Below are 21,206 nucleotides of genomic sequence, written 5' to 3'. Positions count from 1 at the left end.
GGGGGTGGAGCAAATCCATTTAAAATTGTAAAAATCATACAAGCATCAGCCAAATATTTCATATTATCAAAGCTCAATAAATAATGTTTTTGTATTATATTACAATGATGATACCTAATAGACTTCTGATCAAATACTTTAACTGCCTGTTTATAAAGTGATTTAACTGATTTTAAAACCGTTTTACTAGCGTGTGACCAACTAGTAAGACGATATGTAATATGAGAATCATGGAGTGCATAAAAAGTGAACGATCGCTTTAATTAAATTTTTAGTCTAGGGCAAATATTTTAAAGGGCACCTATTTCACCCCTTTTTCAAGATTTAAGACGAGTCTTCTGTGTCTCCAGAATGTGTCTGTAAAGTTTCAGCTCAAAACACCCATCAGATTATTGATTATGGCTTTCAGAATATTGGAAATATTCAAATTTCTGCTCTGAACCCACTGTAGTTGTTTTTGTGGCCTAGTTCTCCCTGCCCATCGTTCCCACGTGCCTAAAAATAAACAGCACAGTGACAAACATGAAGCAGATCTCAAATAACGTTTGTGAGAAATACGACAGTAAGAAGTAAGTAAGACACACATACAGTACACGCATTTAACTTTGCACTGTTAACTGTGACAGGATACACGTTAATATCCACAGCTGTATGGATATCCGTCATGTTAATGTACAAAATAAAGCTGATTTAATGTACACAAACCAGGATTGAAGCTTCTTCTTTTATAATTGTACTGACATGCGGCTGTGGTGATAAATTACAGCAATTTTACTGTCTTCATTACAAACATGCTGTTTTAAAAATGTTATAAACTTGTAAAGCTCATTCTTGATTACATTTGATGATGATTGATGATCACAGAGAGCTGAACAGATCTTTTAATCCTGGTTGCTTTGCGCACATCCTGTCTTGTTGATATGATTATACACGTTACTACAGAGACATGGTAATACGCGGCTGTCAATCAATTCGGTGGGCGGGGAAACCGCACTCCCATGTCATGTTGCGGTCGACCTCAAAATGGGAGGGATTTGTATCCTATTTTAACGTCAGGACATTTAAAAAAAGAGACTTATTGTCTATCACCCCAATATGACTGTGGACAGACTATACCAACACACAGCTCTGTCTAAACAGCTTTTTGGATGATTTTAATCATAGGTGGTCTTTAATCTTAGGGTGCTTTCACACCTAGACTTTTGTTTCGGAACCGGTCTCGTTTCCCCAGTTAGCGCGGTTCATTTGGCAAATATGAAACCAGCAATCGCACTCGGATCCGCGCCAAATCAATCGGTCTGAAATCACCTGAATGAGGTGGTCTCGGCTCCATTGAAACAAACTCTGGAGCGGATCGATTGTAGTGAGAAAGCAAAACGATCCGAGCCCGGCTATATAACAGTGTATTGTGGACATGTAATAGGCAAATACGGCTATATGAAGAGAGAATTATGATATGCGTTTCATGTCAAATACGTAAGTGAAAACATGCTGAACTATTAACAGGAGCCGTTTATTCATTAGGGAAACTGACCGAACTACAGTCTTGGTTTATCTGCTATTACATTCCATAATGTAAAAGCTATAATGCATAATTCTAGCCAAGGGCTCTGTATGAGAAAGTCTTACCTCTGATTTATATCTGGTGATGATGTCTGTGGGTGTCATCATTTAAAATTAAAGCGCAGCTTTCCGCTTATAATGTCTTATTATTGCTCATCGTCATGAATTAAAATAAGGACGCATGACAGCTGAGCGGCACTCTGCAAAATAAACCGTGAAACTCTGACCAACGTGAGGAGAGTAAACTCGCACGTGACTTGTTTTAGCTCTTTTGGTCCGTTTAGAAACTTTGCCGTGTGAAAGCGAACAGCACCAAGTACAAAGTGCAACATTGTAACGATTTTAATCTCTGTTTCAGAACAAAACAGGTGTGAAAGCACCCTTAATCTTTATGCAAAGAAAAGTCTCCAGAAGCTTCTTAGTGGAGCATCGATGATTAATGAATGACCTATTTTGCTATGCATTATTTGATGTGCATTTCACTGGCTAAACCTAAAGGAGACTTTTCCACTGCACACAGTCCGGGAGCTGCGTTCCGATCATCTCTGTATGTGGAAAATTCGGATCCGTTTTGAACTGCGGATCCGTTAAAATATTTGAACTCCTGCGACTAGACCGTATGCGACCGGCCGACTGAATGTGATGTATTCCAGTGTTGTCCAAGCAGGTCAAGATTTTTTGAATCAGAAAAAAAGTCTATATTAAAAAAAACTTTTCTATCCCTGCTGAAAAATCCAGCTTAAACCAGCCTAGACTGGTTTTAGCTGGTTGACCAGCCTGGTTTTAGAGGGGTTTTGGCCATTTCCAGGCTCGTTTCCAGTCTGGTCTTAGCTGGTCAGGCTGGAAAATGACCAGCTAAATCCAGCTAAAACCAGTCTGGTTTAAGCTGGACATAGCTGGTTTAGGCTGGGCTCCCACCCTGGCTAGGCTGGTCAAGCTGGTTTTAGCTGGTCATCACCCAGCCTGACCAGCTAAGACCAGGCTGGAAATGGCTGGAAACCAGCCTGGAAATGGCCAAAACCCCTCTAAAACCAGGCTGGTCGACCAGCTAAAACCAGCTAACCAGCCTAGGCTGGTTAAGGTGTTTTTTTCAGTAGTGATTTATAGTAATAATATGAGCGATAAAAAATATTATTGTTTTTAATGTTGTCTCTACATTCCCTCTGCAATATTTAGATAGTTGGACAGTATTTGGTTGCAGTTTCTCTAAAACTGATTGTTTTTTCAGTGAAGGTGAGAGATGTGACTTGTTGTGACGAATTTCCTGCTGTGACGGAGCTGCTTGAAACTCATGCAAACAAGCAACTAAACATCCTGCTGATCAGAAACATCCAGAGTGCGTCAGTTTCTCTCCCTGAGCGCAGATGTTTGCATTTCAACACACTCAGGCCTCAAAAATATGTCCTCACAATTTTTACGGGAAAAAGAAAGCTTGAGCTCTGACAAGTCAGGACTTCTGGAGGGTCACGGGGTTGTTTTTTTTGCACATGCTGGTTCACTCACACACTCACACTCACACACTCACACACACACACACACTACAAGAATAGGCAAGCACATGACGCACTTAACAGGATGATGCCAAAATAGCTCATGTTTAACATTCTCAAATATAGATTTACTGCAGTTTTACTCCATATTTGAGAGACTTCTCAGCTTTAGCTTCTCTTTCCATAACATATTATGTACTTTTTCAAATTTTCATTATAATAAATATGCTTTTTACCTTTTTTATTATCATTATGCTTATATTTTAGTTATGATATGTCAGTTTTTTTTTGTTACAAAATTGAAGTAATTTAAGTTATTCATTCATTTTCTTTTCGGCTTAGTCCCTTTATTGATCTGGGGTCGCCACAGTGGAAGGAACCGCCAATTTATCCCGCACGTACAGTATATACGCAGCATGTACCACATGTCTTTGGACTGTGGGTGCTCCGGAGCACCCGGAGGAAAAACCCACAGAGAACATGCAAACTCCACACAGATACGCCAACTGACCCAGCCAAGGCTCGAACCAGTGACCTTCTTGCTGTGAGGCGACAGCACTACCTACTGCGCCACTGCGTTGCCCCATTTAAGTTATATGTTATAATATTACAATATATTTCTGTTATTTTAGTTATGTAATGTCTCTATTTTTCTTGTCATATAATGTAGGCTAATATAATATAATATAATATAATATAATATAATATAATATAATATAATATAATATAATATAATATAATATAACATAACATAACATAACATAATATAATATAATATAATATAATATAATATAATATAATATAATACAATATAATATAACATAATTTAATATAACATAACATAACATAATATAACATAATATAATCTAATATAACATAACATAACATAACATAATATAACATAATATAATATAATATAATATAATATAATATAATATAATATAATATAATATAATATAATATAATATAATATAATATAATATAATATAATATAACATAACAATATAATATAATATAACATAATCTAATATAACATAACATAACATAACATAATATAACATAATATAATATAATATAATATAATATAATCTAATATAACATAGCAATATAATCTAATATAACATAACATAACATAACATAATATAACATAATATAATATAATATAATATAATATAATATAATATAATATAATATAATATAATATAATATAATATAATATAACATAACAATATAATATAATATAATATAATATAATATAATATAATATAATATAATATAACATAACAATATAATATAATATAATATAACATAATATAACATAACATAATCTAATATAACATAACATAATATAATATAATATAATATAATATAATATAATATAATATAATATAATATAATATAATATAATATAATATAATATAACATAACAATATAATATAATATAATATAACATAACATAACATAACATAACATAACATAATATAATATAATATAATATAATATAACATAACATAACATAACATAACATAATATAATATAATATAATATAATATAATATAATATAATATAATATAACATAATATAATCTAATATAACATAGCAATATAATATAATATAATATAATATAATATAACATAACATAACATAATATAATATAACATAACATAACATAATATAATATAATATAATATAATATAATATAATATAATATAATATAATATAATATAATATAATATAATATAACATAATATAATATAATATAACATAGCAATATAATATAATATGATATAATATAATATAACATAACATAACATAATATAATATAACATAACATAACATAACATAATATAATATAATATAATATAATATAATATAATATAATATAATATAATATAATATAATATAACATAATATAACATAACATAACATAACAAAATATAATATAATATAATATAATATAACATAATATAACATAACATAACATAACAAAATATAATATAATATAATATAATATAATATAATATAACATAACATAACATAATATAATATAATATAATATAATATAATATAATATAATATAATATAATATAATATAATATAATATAACATAACATAACATAACATAATATAATATAATATAATATAATATAATATAATATAATATATATTGCCTTTTGTTTAGTAATGTAATCTATCTCATAATTTAGACTCGTAATGTTATTAAATAATATTTTAGCTATATTTATATGTCATTCAACTAAATAGTAAGATTTACATTATAATGCAGTTCAAATATATTAAATGTAAACTATATGCAAACCTGTATAATATAATATACATTGTATTATATTAGGATTTCTTCTGTGCAAACACATGGATTGATTTTAGGTGGGTTCATGAAATAAAAAGTGGAACAAAATGTGAAAGAAACATATTTATGTATTTAATAGATAAAAAAAATGTAAAAGAAGTTATTAAAACATCATTTGTTGAGGTTTTTAAAGTTTCTTTTGTTAAGAAAATATTTGTAACAAAGTGCTTCATTCCCATTATTTATTATCGTATAAACATAAATATATTATATATCCAAATGATTGTATATACGAGTACACTCCCATCACAAATATCTTTTAAATTAATATTTTTAATAAGATGCTTTATATTTATATTTATTTATATTAATATTGTGCATATGCATTAGATTAGTCTTTCTATTTATAAAGATGTTTGGTGACTAAAATATTCATTCATTTTCCTTCGGCTTAGTCTCTATTTCAGAGGTCGCTTGAGCGGAGTGAACCGCCAACTATTCCAGCATATGTTTTCCACAGCGGATGCCCTTCCAGCTGCAACCCTGAACTGGGAAACACCCAAATACACTCATTCTCTCTCTCTCTCTCACACACACACACACACTCAATGGACAATTTAGTTAATCTAATTCACCTATAACACGACGAGAACAACTCCACACAGAAATGCCAACTGGCCCAGCTGGGACTCAAACCGGTGATCTTCTTGCTGTGAGGCGACAGTGCTAACCACTGAGCCACCGTGCTGTGCCTGTGACTAAAATATTATTTTAATAAATAATTCTGTTCAAATGCACCAAAATATATGAGCTATATTCCCTGAGAAATGGATAAAACATTAATTTTCTAAATGGGGTGGGCACTGTATAAGGTGAACACTCACTCTGAGCTTGTAAATGTATTTTGAGAGGTAATGAGTGTGTAAACCAGCAGAAACACCAATAAACGCAGCCCTCACACACTCGTGAGAGCGTAACTGTGGATACACAAACAGCCAAAACCCAAACAAAACACAGCTGAAACTCTGCAGTGCACATTCAGACAGCATATACTGTACGTCTGATTCATTATTACATTTCTGACATGGATATTTTATATGATTAAGAGTCATGTGGAAGAGACATCCCTCAGAGGACTTCACTGTGGACAACATTAGATATTTCTCCAGACACAAAGGAGAGGTCGGTAAGCATTATTTTTCTCTAATCTTTATACCACGACTTACTGAAGAGCCTCATTAAAATGGCATTCAGTGTCATCGTTTATTTGCAAATAATATAGTCAGGCATATTTAGAAGAATGATTTGATGAAACATTAAAAGACTGAATAAAAAAGGGGACTAAAATCACTTTTAGAAGGGGTTTAAACACAGTTGTGTGGCAACAGTGTGTAAATAACCGAGAGGGGTCTGGATGCAGACCTGGTGCAGATGCAATCAGAGCTGCATCCAATGCTTTTTAATGCACTCATCTAACCCCACCCCTAACCCTACATGTCACAATGACATCACTCACTCCATTAAGTGCATTTTGTCTGACATTGCATCGCTGAGTGATGCAATCTCAGCTTGCATCAAAAGGCTGCATCCAGATACTACTGAAATAACCAGCTTCTAAATGTAAAATGTCATTCAGTCATTTATTTTTTATTCGGCTTAGTCCCTTATTTATCTGAGGTCGCCACAGCGGAATGAACTGCCAACTATTCCAGCATATGCTTTACCCAGCGGATGCCCTTCCAGCCACAACCCAGTGCTGGGAAACACCCATACGCTCTTACTGTTATGCACCGTCTAGGGATGGTGCACAACATGAAAGACAAGACGATCGAAAATGAAATCAAAGATTTACTGGGGTTTGGATTCGGGAGCTGACCAGGCCAAAATAACAAACAATATCAAAAATATTCTGACTTAACACATACAACTCTGGCCTACACCACATACAAAAGTATCAACAAACACAAAGCAAGTGACCAAAAACAAGATGGCTGCCAAGGAAGTAGTGTCATGGCTTTTTAAAACACTGTAGGCCAATCAGGAACAAGCAAGCTGGAAGTGGCCAATTAGATGTGTTCTAAGCAAAACAGAAAAGACAGATGAGACAAGACCAACATAGGGTTGTAACACTTACATTCATACACTACAGTCAATTCAGTTAGTTAAAATCACCTATAGCGCATGTCTTTGGACTGTGCGGGAAACTGGAGCACCTGGAGGAAACCCATTCGAACACGGGGAGAACATGCAAACTCGGGTTCCCCGGTTTCCTCCCACCGTCCAAAAACATGCAACTTAAGTAAATTGACTAATCCAAATCGGCACCGTAGACATGCTCCTAGTAAGTAGTTATCTCTTAAGAGCAATCACTATCTGCTCATTAGCTACTACAGCATAAAACTTTTATAAAGTTATGCGTTTTTTCATATTGAAGTTTCCATATTTCGCCTCTGTAGTTCATTCTGCTGTTGTGACCCCTGATAATCAGTGACTAAGTTGAAGGAAAATGAATGAATGTTTTGCCTCCCTCCAGGTGAACTGCTGCGCTTTCTCTCCTGACTGTCAGCTTCTGCTCACCTGTTGTGATGCCGGCAAACTCTACCTGTGGAAAACCAGCACCGCCAAACTTCTGGCCACAGTCAGCGGACACACGGGTACATTTTAAGCAGAATAACCCAGATTTCATTCTCCTTTAATATTATGTCGTATTATATTGTGTTGTCATTTATATTTACAAGATAATCAGCTTAAAGTGCAAGGTTTAACTAAGTTGGCGTGAAATCAAAATGGACTCTTATTTTTTACCTGTATAGTAGTGATTGTTTTAAACGATGTATCTGTGCATGTCAATATTTTGTAAACATTTATTTTCCCTTATAATCTTTAATCAAATAGTTTAATAAATAACCTTCCCTAACTGACTTTTCTGAAATTACTTTTGTTAATTTCTGGTAATTTGGGCCAGAGCAATCAGTCTTTTAGTGGCTAGTAGTAATTTTGGTCAGGTCTATCAGCCATTTAGGGCGGGACTATCGGCCATCTAGACGTTTAAAGCAGGGCCATCAGTAAATTAAAGCGGGGCCATAGCATATTAGGGCAGGGCTATCAGTCATTTAGGGTAGCTATTACGCTACGGTCACACCGGGCTTTGTGCGTGCGAAATTCTGTTGAGCGGTGCAGCGAAAAGGGGCGGGATTAAACAAGATGATTAGACATTAAAAAACGCAAGCGATTGCTCCATGTTTTAAATTTCTGTCCAGAGAGGTCGTGTTTTGATTCTCGATTGGTCTCATGCAGTCAAGTGATGCGATTTTGTGATGCGACTTTGCACCGCAGCAACCTGCGAAACTTAACGCATGACCCCGCATTTCCGGTCTGACGTATTCGCGTGTGTATGAATGGAAGTCTATGGAAAGAAAAGTCAAGTGTGACCGCAGCTTCAGTCATAGTCGTTTAAGGTGGGGCTATCAGTCCTTTAGGGCGGGCCCATCAGTCCCAGTGACCCATGGCGCATGCAATGTGCGTAGCCGTGCATTTATACTTCTGCTAGCTGTTTCTGTTGCTCTGCAATAACACTTCTGAACCGCTAGCTGGCAGTAGGTTTTTATGTTCTACTGTGTCGAGTTTCTTCGCTGGTGTTTTGTTTTTTCTGAACGCTTCCTTAATGTACAAGTGGCTCAAACTCGCTCATTTTGAGGCGGGAACCGGCGGACGTGCAACAACTTTAATCATAAGGTAAACACAAAACAACAGTCTCCATCCAGAGCTCCTTCACGGGACTCCACACTTGTAAACACTCGCTGCATCGGGCACGCGGCTCTCACCTCCGCCCACACTCGTCAGCACTACCTAGCCGACCAATCACAGAGCTTGCGTTACGCGTCGTTGCGACATCTAGTTACATTGTTTGAGAGGTGCACCGACGGCAACTGTGAGGGCTATGCGTCCACGCGTCGTAGACTGCGCCTTAGCTTACGCGTGCACTTGATGCAGAAGTATAAATCAGCCTTTAGGGCTGGAATATCAGTCATTTAGACTTGACTATCAGTTATTTAGGGCGGGGCTATCAGTCGCTTAAAGCCTGGTTTATACTTCTGCGCCAAGTGATCGGCGTGACCCACGGTGCATGCAACGCGCGTAGCTGTGCATTTATACTTCTGCGTGCTGTTTCTGTTGGTCTGCAATAACACTTCCGAAACGCTAGTTGGTAGTGAGGTGTTTATGTTCCTCTCTGTCGAGTTTCTTGGCTGGTGTTTTGTTTTTTCTGAACGCTTCCTGAATGTACAAGTGGCTCAAACTCGCTCATTTTGAGGCGGGAACCGGCGGACGTGCAACAACTTTAATCATAAGGTAAACACAAAACAGCAGTCTCCATCCGGAGCTCCTTCACGAGACTCCACACTTGTAAATACCTGCTGCATCACGCTCGCGCGGCTCTCACCTCCGCCCACACTCGTCAGCGCTACCAAGCCGACCAATCACAGGGCTTGCGCTACGTGTACGCGTAAAATTTTTTGACAGGTGCGCGTCAGCGATGCCGACAGCCACGGCAAGGGGCTATGTGTCCATGTGTAGGCTGCGCCGTAGCATACGCGTGTGCTTGACGCAGAAGTATAAATCAGCCTTCAGGGTGGGGCTATCAATCATTTAGGGCGGAGCTATCCCTGCACCTCTCATTTTTGTCCATTTGTCAATCTTCCTTCATTTTGTTAGCAACACTCATCTTCCAATGATCTGATCAGTTCCCAAAGAACGAAATCAAGCACCGCCCTACATTTATTTTTCTCGTTTCAGTACCGTTTCAATTGGATGTTCATCAAAACATTATAAAAAAAGACAAATTTATGTTTCATGCCATCTTTAAGTTAAATAAGTTAGGTTAATTGAATAATAGTAGATTTTTCTGTAGAAAATTGAAAGAAAATAAGGTTAATAATATTGACTTTAGCTGGTTTTACTTTTAAAATGTTTTTTACTCCAGCCAAATTAAAAGAAAAATGACTTTATCCAAAAGAAATATATTAATAGGAATTACTATGACTTTCCATGCTTTATTAAACAGCCCTTGGGAAATATTTGAAAAATAATTTGATTTTCACAGGAAAGCTGATAAGATTGTCTTCAGCTATATATTGAATGGTATATAATAATATTTAAGGCAATTTAGGTAGGTATTAAAGGTTGACCATTTATATTTGAACAGGTTTATTTTTAAAGTGTGTACTTTAGTATAAGTGTGGACTTTTGAAATCTTTTGTTTGTCTGTTGTTCTGCAGGTCCAGTGAAGTGCTGTGTTTTCTCCAGTGATGGTGGGCTGTTTGCGAGCGCGTCTCATGATTGCAGCGTCAGAATCTGGTGCAGCTCCAGCATCAAATGCATACACACACTGACAGGTGTGAACACAAACACACACAGTGATGCATTACATTATTCACAGCTTCAGCAACAACAACAATAATATTATTAAATCACTTTTATACCCAGGTAGCAAAGAATTCTGGTACAGATTTGGCATAAAGATGGCACAGCAGGCATTCATCCAGCACTGGCATAGCGCATGTGGGCCAAATATGACCCAGGTTTAACAGAAGTGGCAACGTCTTTAAGGCGGCACACAATACTTGGGCCAGATGTCAAATGTAGTATTTGACCCAAATGTTAAAAATTGATATGTGGGCCATGTAATTTTAGTTTCTATTTCGTTTTCGTTTCCTTTTTGTTTTCAAATTCAAGTTTTAATTCGTGTACTCAACAATAGCAATCTCAGTCATCACCATGATCTGAAAAATGTCTTACAGTAAAGTTTTGCAACACAACTGAAGCATGGCTCACTTATTCAAATTCCATTACGATTGTCTGTTATGAAATAAACGTACGTTTCACCAGAACCTCTCGGTTCACCCGCGCTGCAGTTGTTCAAGTTTAGTTCAATCACACAGCAGGCTGTACTGTTTGTGTTTGCTTCACTGAATCACGCATGCGCAGTATTATCGGTTCACCACCTCAATGTAACGTTACTGTTCTAATAACTGAATGAGAGTATATATTGGATTATTTAGAGTCAGAGGGGGTATTAGGCTTGTTAAAAAGTAAGTAGTTTGTGGATAAGTGCTTACTGGAGACGCAAATCGTTTCAAATGATTCAGTTCGATTTGGTGAACTAGTTCAACCGGTTCACTTAGAAGATCCGGTTAAAAAGGTTCGTTCGCGATCGCGATACAGAAATAAAACCCATTATTGGGCACAAATGTGTTAAAGTAATAGTTTAAAGTGTCTGTATTTAATGCTGTCACCGTACTGCTGTCATGTCCACTCGTTGTTTTTGTCGTGGGAGCAACAGCAAGGGTGACTGGCCAATGGCAGCAGGACTACAGACTCCGAGGTGCGAAAGGGTCAGACACCTGCAGCGCGAATTATATTTACTTCTGAAAGGCTTACAGTAAGATTATGTATGAAATACATTCACGAAAACGAAGGAGGTTTTTGCTATAATTTAGTTAGTTTCAGTTAGTTTTGTATGTACACAATACAGTTTCAGTTATTTATAGTTTTTTACAAAACTCGTTTTTATTTTTATTTCAGTTAACGACAATTATTTTACAGGTTAGTTTTCGTTTTTTCGTTCGTTTTCGTTAACTATATTAACCTTGATCTTGACCCACTTTTAAAATACATTTAAATAATTTTTCGAATAAAGAAAAAAAAAATACCAATCATGTCAGAAAAAGCTCGCCCATAGCACGCCTAAAGTACAATGATTCATGGGTTTATCAATTTCATTGCAGTCATGACACATCAACATATCTGGCCCAGTTCAGGCTCAGTTGTGGGTTATTAACTTGGCTGAGACTTGGCCCAGATTTGGCCCATGTTTGGTCCTTGTGTGGAAGCCAGACCTGGTCCAGTCATGTACCATATTCACTGTGGCATGTGGGCCTAGCAAAAGCTGATTGTGTGGGCCAGAGATGGGCCAGAGACATTTTGCTATGTGGGTACATTATTATATATCGTATTATATTATATATTATACTGTAACTGATCGTCAATATTTGTCCCAACATTGGGTCATATATGGACAAACCCAACTGTTTGGTTAATTTAAGTGAACTGAAAAAAATTTACCCCTGCAATGTTGGGTTGTGTATATTTGATCCAAATTCGGGTTAAAAACCCAGCATTTTTAGAGTGTATAGATTCAGATGAAGTTTACTATAGTAACTGTTGTTGGCCGTCAGCTCACAGGCGCAGTGTGGAGACAGTGAGCTTCAGTCCGGATGGTCAGTGGCTGCTTTCGGGTGGATGGGACAACAGAGCCCTGATCTGGAGCATTCAGGTGAGACACAAACAGTGTGTCAAGGTGTACAATCTGGATCTTTAATAGAAATAATGAACACTGTGTATACCTTAAAAATTCCGGGAAGATGGCTCAGTGGTTAGCACTGTCACCTCACAGCAAGAAGATTGCTGGTTTGAATCCCGGCTGGGCTAGTTGGAGATTCTGTGTGGAGTTTGCATATTCTCCCCGGGTGCTCCGGTTTCCCCCACAGTCCAAACACATGCGCTATAAGTGAATTAAATAAACTAAACTAAATTGTATGAGTTTGTGTGTGTGAATGAGAGTATATGGGTGTTTCCCAGTATTGGATTGCAGCTGGAAGGGCATCTGCTGTGTAAAACATATGCCGGATAAGTTGGTGGTGCATTCCCCTGTGGTATAATAAATTATTAAATAAAATAAATAGAATAAACATAAAAAAATAAATGAACAATAGGATAAAAAGAGTTATAAGACAGTTATGAGTACATTTCCATCCTAAACCCCAAACATGGACTAAAGGCATGACCGCCAGCCTGTGTTTTGTGTAGTGACAGGTGTGTTTTAGCCGCAGTAATGTTGATGTGTGTGTTGTTTTCAGAGCGGTGCGCTGCTGGAGGAGCTGAAGGGTCATAATGCAGCTGTTCAGAGCAGTGTTTTCTCATCCGACTCGCAGTCTGTGGTATAGGAGATGAGATATCTCTGGGCTGAGTCTGTGTTTGTTTGGAGTCGTCATTTCTCCTCTTTCTCTGGCTTCTCCACAGGCCACGGGCTCCTGGGATCGAGCCGTGAGAGTTTGGAAGCTGCGGGATCGTCAAACTGAGGCCGTGGTGTTACTGGGGCACCTGGGAAATGTGGCCTGTCTCTGTTTTTCTGTCACTGGGATGCTGGTGAGTTTGCCAAAGCAGATTTTGTTTGATATTTGAATCGGGATAAACAGGATGTGCTTCTTTAATCATGCTTAAAGGGATAGTTCACCTAAAAATGACAAAAATCACCCAAATTCCTGTCATCATTTGCTCATCATTCACACACATACACTACGGACAATTTTGCTTACCAAATTTACCAAACACATGTCTTTGGACTGTGGGGGAAACCGGTGCACCCGAAGGAAACCCACGTCAACATGGGGAGAACATGCAAACTCCACACAGAAATGCTAACTGACCTAGCCAGGGCCTGAACTAGTGACCTTACACTCCTCACTGCACCACCGTGTCACCAAAAAAAAAAAAATTTCAAGATGTAAATTCTATTGTGAGATAATATTATTGGTGTTACTTTTGTCCTCTGATGAACAGAAAGTTCAACTTAACTGACTTTCGACCATTGTCTATATGTGTGCACTAAAACCTAAGTCAACTTTATTAAAAGAAATGAGTGTAGTTAACTCAAAATGTACTGAAAGTTAATTCTACTCATTTGAAACAAGTTTTGAACTCAGTGTTGAAAATATTGAGTTAATAACAATACCTAATTACTTCAATTTAAATGTAGTAAGCTCACAGTATTTTGTGTCCCCAGAATGTGTCTGTAAAGTTTCAGCTCAAAACACCCATCAGATTATTTATTATAGCTGTTTGAAGTGTCTATATTATAGCTGGAAAAAAGGTTTTGCTGTTTTTTTGTACTGGCCCTTTAAGGCTAGTCCTCCCCGCCCACCGTTCCCACACGCCTGTCAGCAATCGCTGCCCTCGGCTGCCTCAGGAAGCAGATCTCACACACAGCGAGGACACACACACATAGCGCAGACACAGACACAGACACACACACACACACACACACACACACACATAGCGCAGACACACACACACACACATAGCGTAGACACACACACACACATAGGGCAGACATACACACACACATAGCGCAGACACACACACACATAGTGCAGACACACACACACATAGCGCAGACACACGGAGAGAGACAGCGCGTTAAATTTTGCACTCGTTTTGCACGCATATGTGACATAATACTGGTAATCTCCACTGCTGTATGGATATCTCTTATATTAATGTACAAAATAAACCCGATTTAACGTCCACAAAGCGGGATTGAAGCGTCTTCCTTTATAATTGTTCTGACACCCGGCTGTGCTGATTAAGTGAATCGCTGTAATTCATTACACACATGCTGTTTTAAAACATTTTAAACATGTGAAACTCACTCTTGATCACGTTTGATGATGATTGATGATGCGAGCGAACTGAACACACCTTTTATTACCGGTTTGCGCTCTTCCTGTCTTGATTATATGATTATACACGTGACTACCGGACATGTTAATGTGCGCAGCTGTCAATCAATATTGGTGGGCGGGGGGACCGCTCTCCTACATAAAGTTGCGGTCGATCTGAAAACCGCTCCAATAGGTCCACCGTTTTTATGTTGTTAAATTTGGAAAAAAAAAGGACTGGGTGTGTTTATTTCACCCCAATATGACAGTTTATACACTATACTTACACACATTTCTGTCCAAACAGCTCGTAAAGTAGATTTTTCACCATAGGTGCCCTTTAACTCAAATTGTTTGTAGCAATTGGTTTCCTCAAATGGTTTGAGTTGCCCTAACTTATTGGATTTTGCAGTACTCAGTTGGTTTGAGTTCTCTTCATTAATTGGGTTTTACTGGTCACAAATTGCTTTGTTTACTTAAATGGATTAAGTTCACAGTACTCATTAGGATTAGTTTTTGAACTTATTGGGTTTTACAATGTGTTTGTGTGTTTTAGGCCTCAGGCTCATGGGACGGCACTGTGCGTGTTTGGCTGCCGGAACGTCACGCGTGTCTGTTTGTGTTGGGAGGCTGTGAGCGTGTTTGGGTCAGGAGTTTGGCCTTCTCCACTGATGGACGGGTTTTAGCGTCTACTGCTGAAGGCGACATGGTAAACCAAACACACGTTGGGTTTCGTCTTCCCATAGACGTAATGATTTTAATACTGTATATTCTATCCTCTTCCCCCAAGCATTTGACAATATATTTGATTTGATGTGATTTATGAGCTGTTATCCTCATGGAGACCAAAAAATTTCCCCAAATTGTCAAAATTTAGGACCAGGGTGGGGGCAAGTAGGAGCACTCACTCTGGTGCCCTGGGCTCTGCGATTGGATGGGGAAATTCCAAATTGATCCAAAACAAACCATTACAATTGGCTTAAGATTGGCAAGCAAAATTTGGGACATCGCAACCTGCAGAGACAAGACAAAAAGTTTTTTTGTGGTATTACAAAAAAAAACACAATTTTGTGGTATTACTTGTTGGGGGCAGTGTTGAGGGTAACTCATTACAAGTAACGCGAGTAACATAATAATATTACTTTAAGTAACGAGTAGTAATGCATTACTTAAATTAAGTAATAATATTTGAGTTACTTTTATTAATGTTATGCGCGTTACTTTTTGTTTTTATTAATTGGCTTTTAAAAATATATATTTTTGAATTGAAAAATAACGTAGTCACATTGAATCGTTCACTCAATGAGAGAATGCGTTTGTATTCTGAACACATGGCAAGGCAAGTTTATTTATATAGCACATTTCATTTCAAAGTACTTTACATAAACAGGAATAAAAGAAACAAGTATAAGAAAAATAAAAACAAATAATTAAAATGGTTAAAAAATAAAATGAAATAAATAAAAAATAAGCATAAAAACAGATCAAATGTGTTATAAAAGAATGAAAAAGAAGAGAAAAACATAATAGTGCGATCTGTCGGACGTAGCACAGTGCTCATTCAGTAAAGGCACAGCTAAACAGATGTGTTTTCAGTCTTGATGTGAATGTGCCTAATGTTGGAGCACATCTGATCATTTCTGGAAGCTGATTCCAGCAGTGAGGGGCATAGTAGCTGAAAGCCAATTCACCCTGCTTTGACTGAACTCTTGGAATTTCTAGTTTATTTGATCCTAAAGATCTGAGTGATCTGTTAGGTTTGTATTCAGTCAGCATATCTGTAATGTATTGTGGTCCTAAGCCATTCAGTGATTTATAGACCAGTAATGATACTCTAAAATCTATTCTGAATGTAACTGGGAGCCAGTGTAAAGAAAAGGAAGATAAAGACATGGAAGAAAAGGAAACTGTCTCAATAACCTGTGATTTTTACGTAACTAATAAGACAAAAAGTACACAAGTAGCAAACATACTGCTTTAAACTTCCATTAAGTAAGGCAAGCTGATCTATTGGATGTTCATTCTTTAAGATTATTGACAGGAGCTTTGATTCAACCCCATTTTGATTGTGCTGCCTCATTTTGGAATAGCAGCTGCTCATAGAGTATGAAGGACACATTGCAAAAGGCCCAAAATAAATTAGTACAAATATTTTTAAAAATTCACCCTATAGCACATTTGCACTAAGAGCTTTTTAAAGAGTTAGGCATGCTCACTGTTAATAAAAGAGTGTGTTTTTCAAAACTGGGAATGATAAGTAAAATGTTTAATAATGTGGTTCCTAGTTATTTGGTGAACTATTTTCAAATGGTGAGGCAACAGCATTCATCAAGTACTAGGGGTTGGGATTTTAATATTTGTTTGTTTAAATTTAGAAGTCTAGTGGGGAAATATGCTTTTATATACAAGTGCAATCATGAGGAACAAATTACCAAAATCTATCAAGGAAATACAAGACTTAAGGAGGTTCAGAGAAGTGATCAAAAGATGGTTGTTTGATGAGAATATATAGTTTGCATGTTGGATGAGGTTTGTGAATAATTTTTGTTCCTGTTTTAATATGTGGAGGTACTGTTTGTTTTATGCATTAACTGTATTTTGCAGCCATATTTTGCTTTTTTAACAGCGAGGACCACAATGGAAACAAGCCCATGGCTTTATTGTGCTTTTATTCTTGACGGTTTTATTTCAAAATGTATAGGATATTTGTATTGTTGTACAGTCAGTCTAAAATCTGACAAATAAAAAATTCTATTCAATCTGCATATACGGCACTACTGCTCTGGGCTAAGGAAGTTCTCAGAAAAAAATATCTTAAAATATCATTTTATTGTGTTTTTTAAGGGTAAATGAAAGTTAAACAATGCGTTATTAATTGCAGAGCTCCTCTATTAAAAAAAAGAATAAAAACCCTGCAAGTTCTGAAAGAGATGCATGTCAAAACATCAGCAAAGGTCAGAAAAAGTCATGCAAAAGTAACTGAAAAGTAACGTAACGCATTACTTACCATAAAAAGTAACTAAGTAACGCAACTAGTTGTTTTTTGGGGGAGTAACTCAATATTGTAATGCATTACTTTTTAAAAGTAACTTCCCCCAGCACTGCTTGTGGGTATATTTGGTCCCTATGAAATGCATACATCAGGACCACATACTCGTAAACATGGTTTACAGGGACACTTCATAAGCATGATGTATTTTACACTGTAAAACTTCTTATTATATGGACTTACCCATACCTAGGCCCACATGGAATCTGCAGATTTTTAGCCTATCATTAATTCTGTTTATTTACTTGAGTAAATGTGTGTAAATCTATATTTATTCACTTTTTTTATTAATTACAGTAATATTATTGACTAATATGAAAATGTTCATCTGATTTATGTACAATGCAGTTTGTACAGTAATATTTTCTGTCTTTTAGTAGAGATATTATATGAGAGACTTGCTTTGTTTACCAAATAAACTGAATCTAATTGGATTTGAATTTTAAACATTAGATAAACGTTACAAAGATATTATTTTTTATTTCATATATTAAGGTTTTAGTTCTGATACTCCCAAAATAACTCAGCAGATATCCGCAGATTTTTACCAAAATTCTCCGCGGAAATAGCAAAAAACGTCAGCAGATTCCGTCTGGCCCTACCCATACCCCTAAACCCAACCCAAGGAAATCTGTTTCTAAATTTTGTCCAAAGACCCAGTTAAGTGTGATTTTTAAGCATTTTAATTTATAGTGAAACAAGGTAAACCACCATATTTCCCTGTAAACCACCATATTGGGGTAGAACTAGGTCATACCCATGACTTGATACAACTTTGTGTCCCTTTAAACCACATGAACATGTACCCACAGGCGAAGTTTGATTTGGATATATCCGTTTATCAGGTGAGGATCTGGGATGTGAGCACTGGAGAGTGTCTGAAGAAGCTACAGGTAGGGATGCAGTTTATTATGGGAACGTTCACATATTCGGATGATAAATACTTGCAAATGTAAACAATCAACCCGATATGGAAAACTATGCTGAAGTGTAGTTGATTATGAACCAGCAATAGCTTGCCTGTCAGGTTCAGTTAAGGAATAAGCATTAATTGATTAATTTGATTTGTTAAATGGTCTGACGGGAAATAAAAAACATAAACTGGACACTTGTAAATTAACTTTTTATAACTGCACAGTAAAAAGACATCTGCATCAGCCATACTGAGTTTAAAAACATTGGTGACAATACAGTATTAAGCATCTTTGACTGGTTATGACATCATAGAGCTTCGTGATGACGATAATTATGATGTGTGTGTGTGTGTGTGTGTGTTTCAGGGTCATAAGGACTCAGCATATGGTTGTGTTTTCACTCCCAATGGAGAGCTTCTGACCAGCGGCTCTGAGCAGCTCAATGAGGAAGAAAACAACTGAGAGATGGAGAACAAATCTAGAAAATTCCACAGTGGATGAAAACAGCTAGTGTTACGATGCTTAGACCTTGCTTGGCTCCACACAGCAAGCCAGACCCGTAACAATAAGTAATATTAAAATAATTAGAACTCCTCTAAATTAATGAGGATCCAGGAGTGTCATGACCCGTTCAAAATGAAAAACAACAACGAATGACTAAGGAAATAACGTAAAGTCAAATTTATTTGACGTTAAACTTCAGAAAGGAGACAATTAAAAAAAAAAAACAATAAAAAAAAAAACCTCAAGTTTAACCCTCTTACCTGCACATGAAAACAAACAAATAAAATAATTCACTCAGCGTTCAACAATTTCGTTCAAAAAGTAAATACAACACGGTTTCTACTTTACAACACAAGCCGGGAGAGAGAAGACTCTCCGCACGGTGTTCCAGTCCGGTTTAAATGGTCTTCACAAACAAGACGGCGTCCACGTGCTGGCACCTGATTTACCGCACCAGTGCGGTAATGATGAAACCTATTCGGAGACAGAGGCGGAGAGAAAAGAACCACAAGCAATGCGCACACACAATAACAAACAAAAACTCACTACTTAGGATATTTATTTATATTGTTATTTTTAAATCATTATTTAATTATTTAAAGAAAATACGTAACAGCTAGTGATTTGGAAATGTTTCCTTAAGCTTGAAAACTTTTGCAAATCATTTTCTCAACCATAAATGGGCAATATTATGCAGTTAGTGTTTTTCAGCCACCGATAAACTTCCGGTGAAATGTTTGTGACTATTTTCAAGTTCATACGGTTCCTTTTACAGCATCTATGATGCAATTTAATGAAAATCTTTTCAGTTAAATAGACTTGAGCATTCATTTAGTAGTGCAAGCGTAAAACGAGATGATATACCATTTAAATGCAAGCATTGTCAGGATCAGCAGGCTAGCATGGATTGCCATTGAAAATACTATGGTAAAATGAACTTCCATATTTTAAAAACATGGCACAGAACAATGGGATTTAATGCATTGGTTCTTGTCTGGTCTGAGACACACTTTATATATGTCAATCAGGCAGTGAAAATCATGACAATTTTGTAATGTGATTATACTAAACCAGAAGTGCTTGATCTGGCTGACTGAATATTAAAGATTAAATATGGATAAGTTTGGATGCAGTTTTCCCCCATGAAAGGCTTGCAGCTGTGCTTGATAACATAGTTTTCAAAATATATGGTCTCCTTTTATACATCATCTGCCCTCACATGTGAGAGAAATGGTTTTGTGCGTCAATTAGGTTTCTTTGTGGAGAAGGGTTGTCGGAGGCTCAGGGAATGGTTTTTGTTGTTTGTGTTACTTTTGTTGTTGTTTTATATGTTCTTTTCTCAAATGACATGTCTATATTATAGGAATGTGCTGTGATGAGGAAATTTTATATTTAGTTTTATGTGCCTTTCTAGAGACTGTGACTAATTGGTCACCAACATTAGTACTTATCGATGGTATGATGTTTCCCTTTTTCCCCATACTTCCATCTATCTGTTGGCTTCTTTTTAAGGATTACCATTTCTACAGCTCATTTCTAGACACTAATTTCTACAGCTCATTGCACATTTTTTGGAAAACTTGCCTTTGACTATGTCAAATATTGTACAATCATTTTGATAACCTTAAACATGTTACAAAAAATATATATATAATAAAAAAAGATAAAAAAAATCCCTGTGCATATACCCCATTCAGAGTCCATATTTAATATTGCCATAGTTTGGAAAAAATTTGGAAATGTTCCAAAAACGTGAGTGATTTCTACTTTTTTAAACCAAATTTCACCTTTTTAAATGACATTGGTTTAATAATAAAAAGTCATTAAATGTCTCTTCCTTGGTCTGATTATTAAAGAAATCCAAAAAACACAAGCTAA

The 21,206-nt window shown here is 36.2% G+C and overlaps 1 protein-coding gene across 1 annotated transcript; it reads left to right on the top strand.

The window, feature by feature from the left end:
- The first annotated feature begins 6,418 nt into the window (after positions 1-6,418).
- Positions 6,419-19,881, top strand: wdr38 (WD repeat domain 38). Its single transcript, XM_056446512.1, has 9 exons — positions 6,419-6,546; positions 7,898-8,018; positions 10,641-10,757; positions 12,600-12,697; positions 13,281-13,361; positions 13,444-13,569; positions 15,418-15,570; positions 18,756-18,803; positions 19,191-19,881. Exons 1-9 carry the CDS (start codon positions 6,475-6,477, stop codon positions 19,284-19,286), a joined length of 912 nt encoding a protein of 303 aa, XP_056302487.1. The 5' UTR covers positions 6,419-6,474; the 3' UTR covers positions 19,287-19,881.
- Positions 19,882-21,206: the final 1,325 nt, after the last annotated feature.

This window comes from Danio aesculapii, chromosome 21, assembly GCF_903798145.1.
Source record: "Danio aesculapii chromosome 21, fDanAes4.1, whole genome shotgun sequence".
Taxonomy (NCBI): domain Eukaryota; kingdom Metazoa; phylum Chordata; class Actinopteri; order Cypriniformes; family Danionidae; genus Danio; species Danio aesculapii.
The sequence above is the reverse complement of the archived record's forward strand: the minus strand, read 5'-3'. Positions and strand labels throughout refer to the sequence as shown.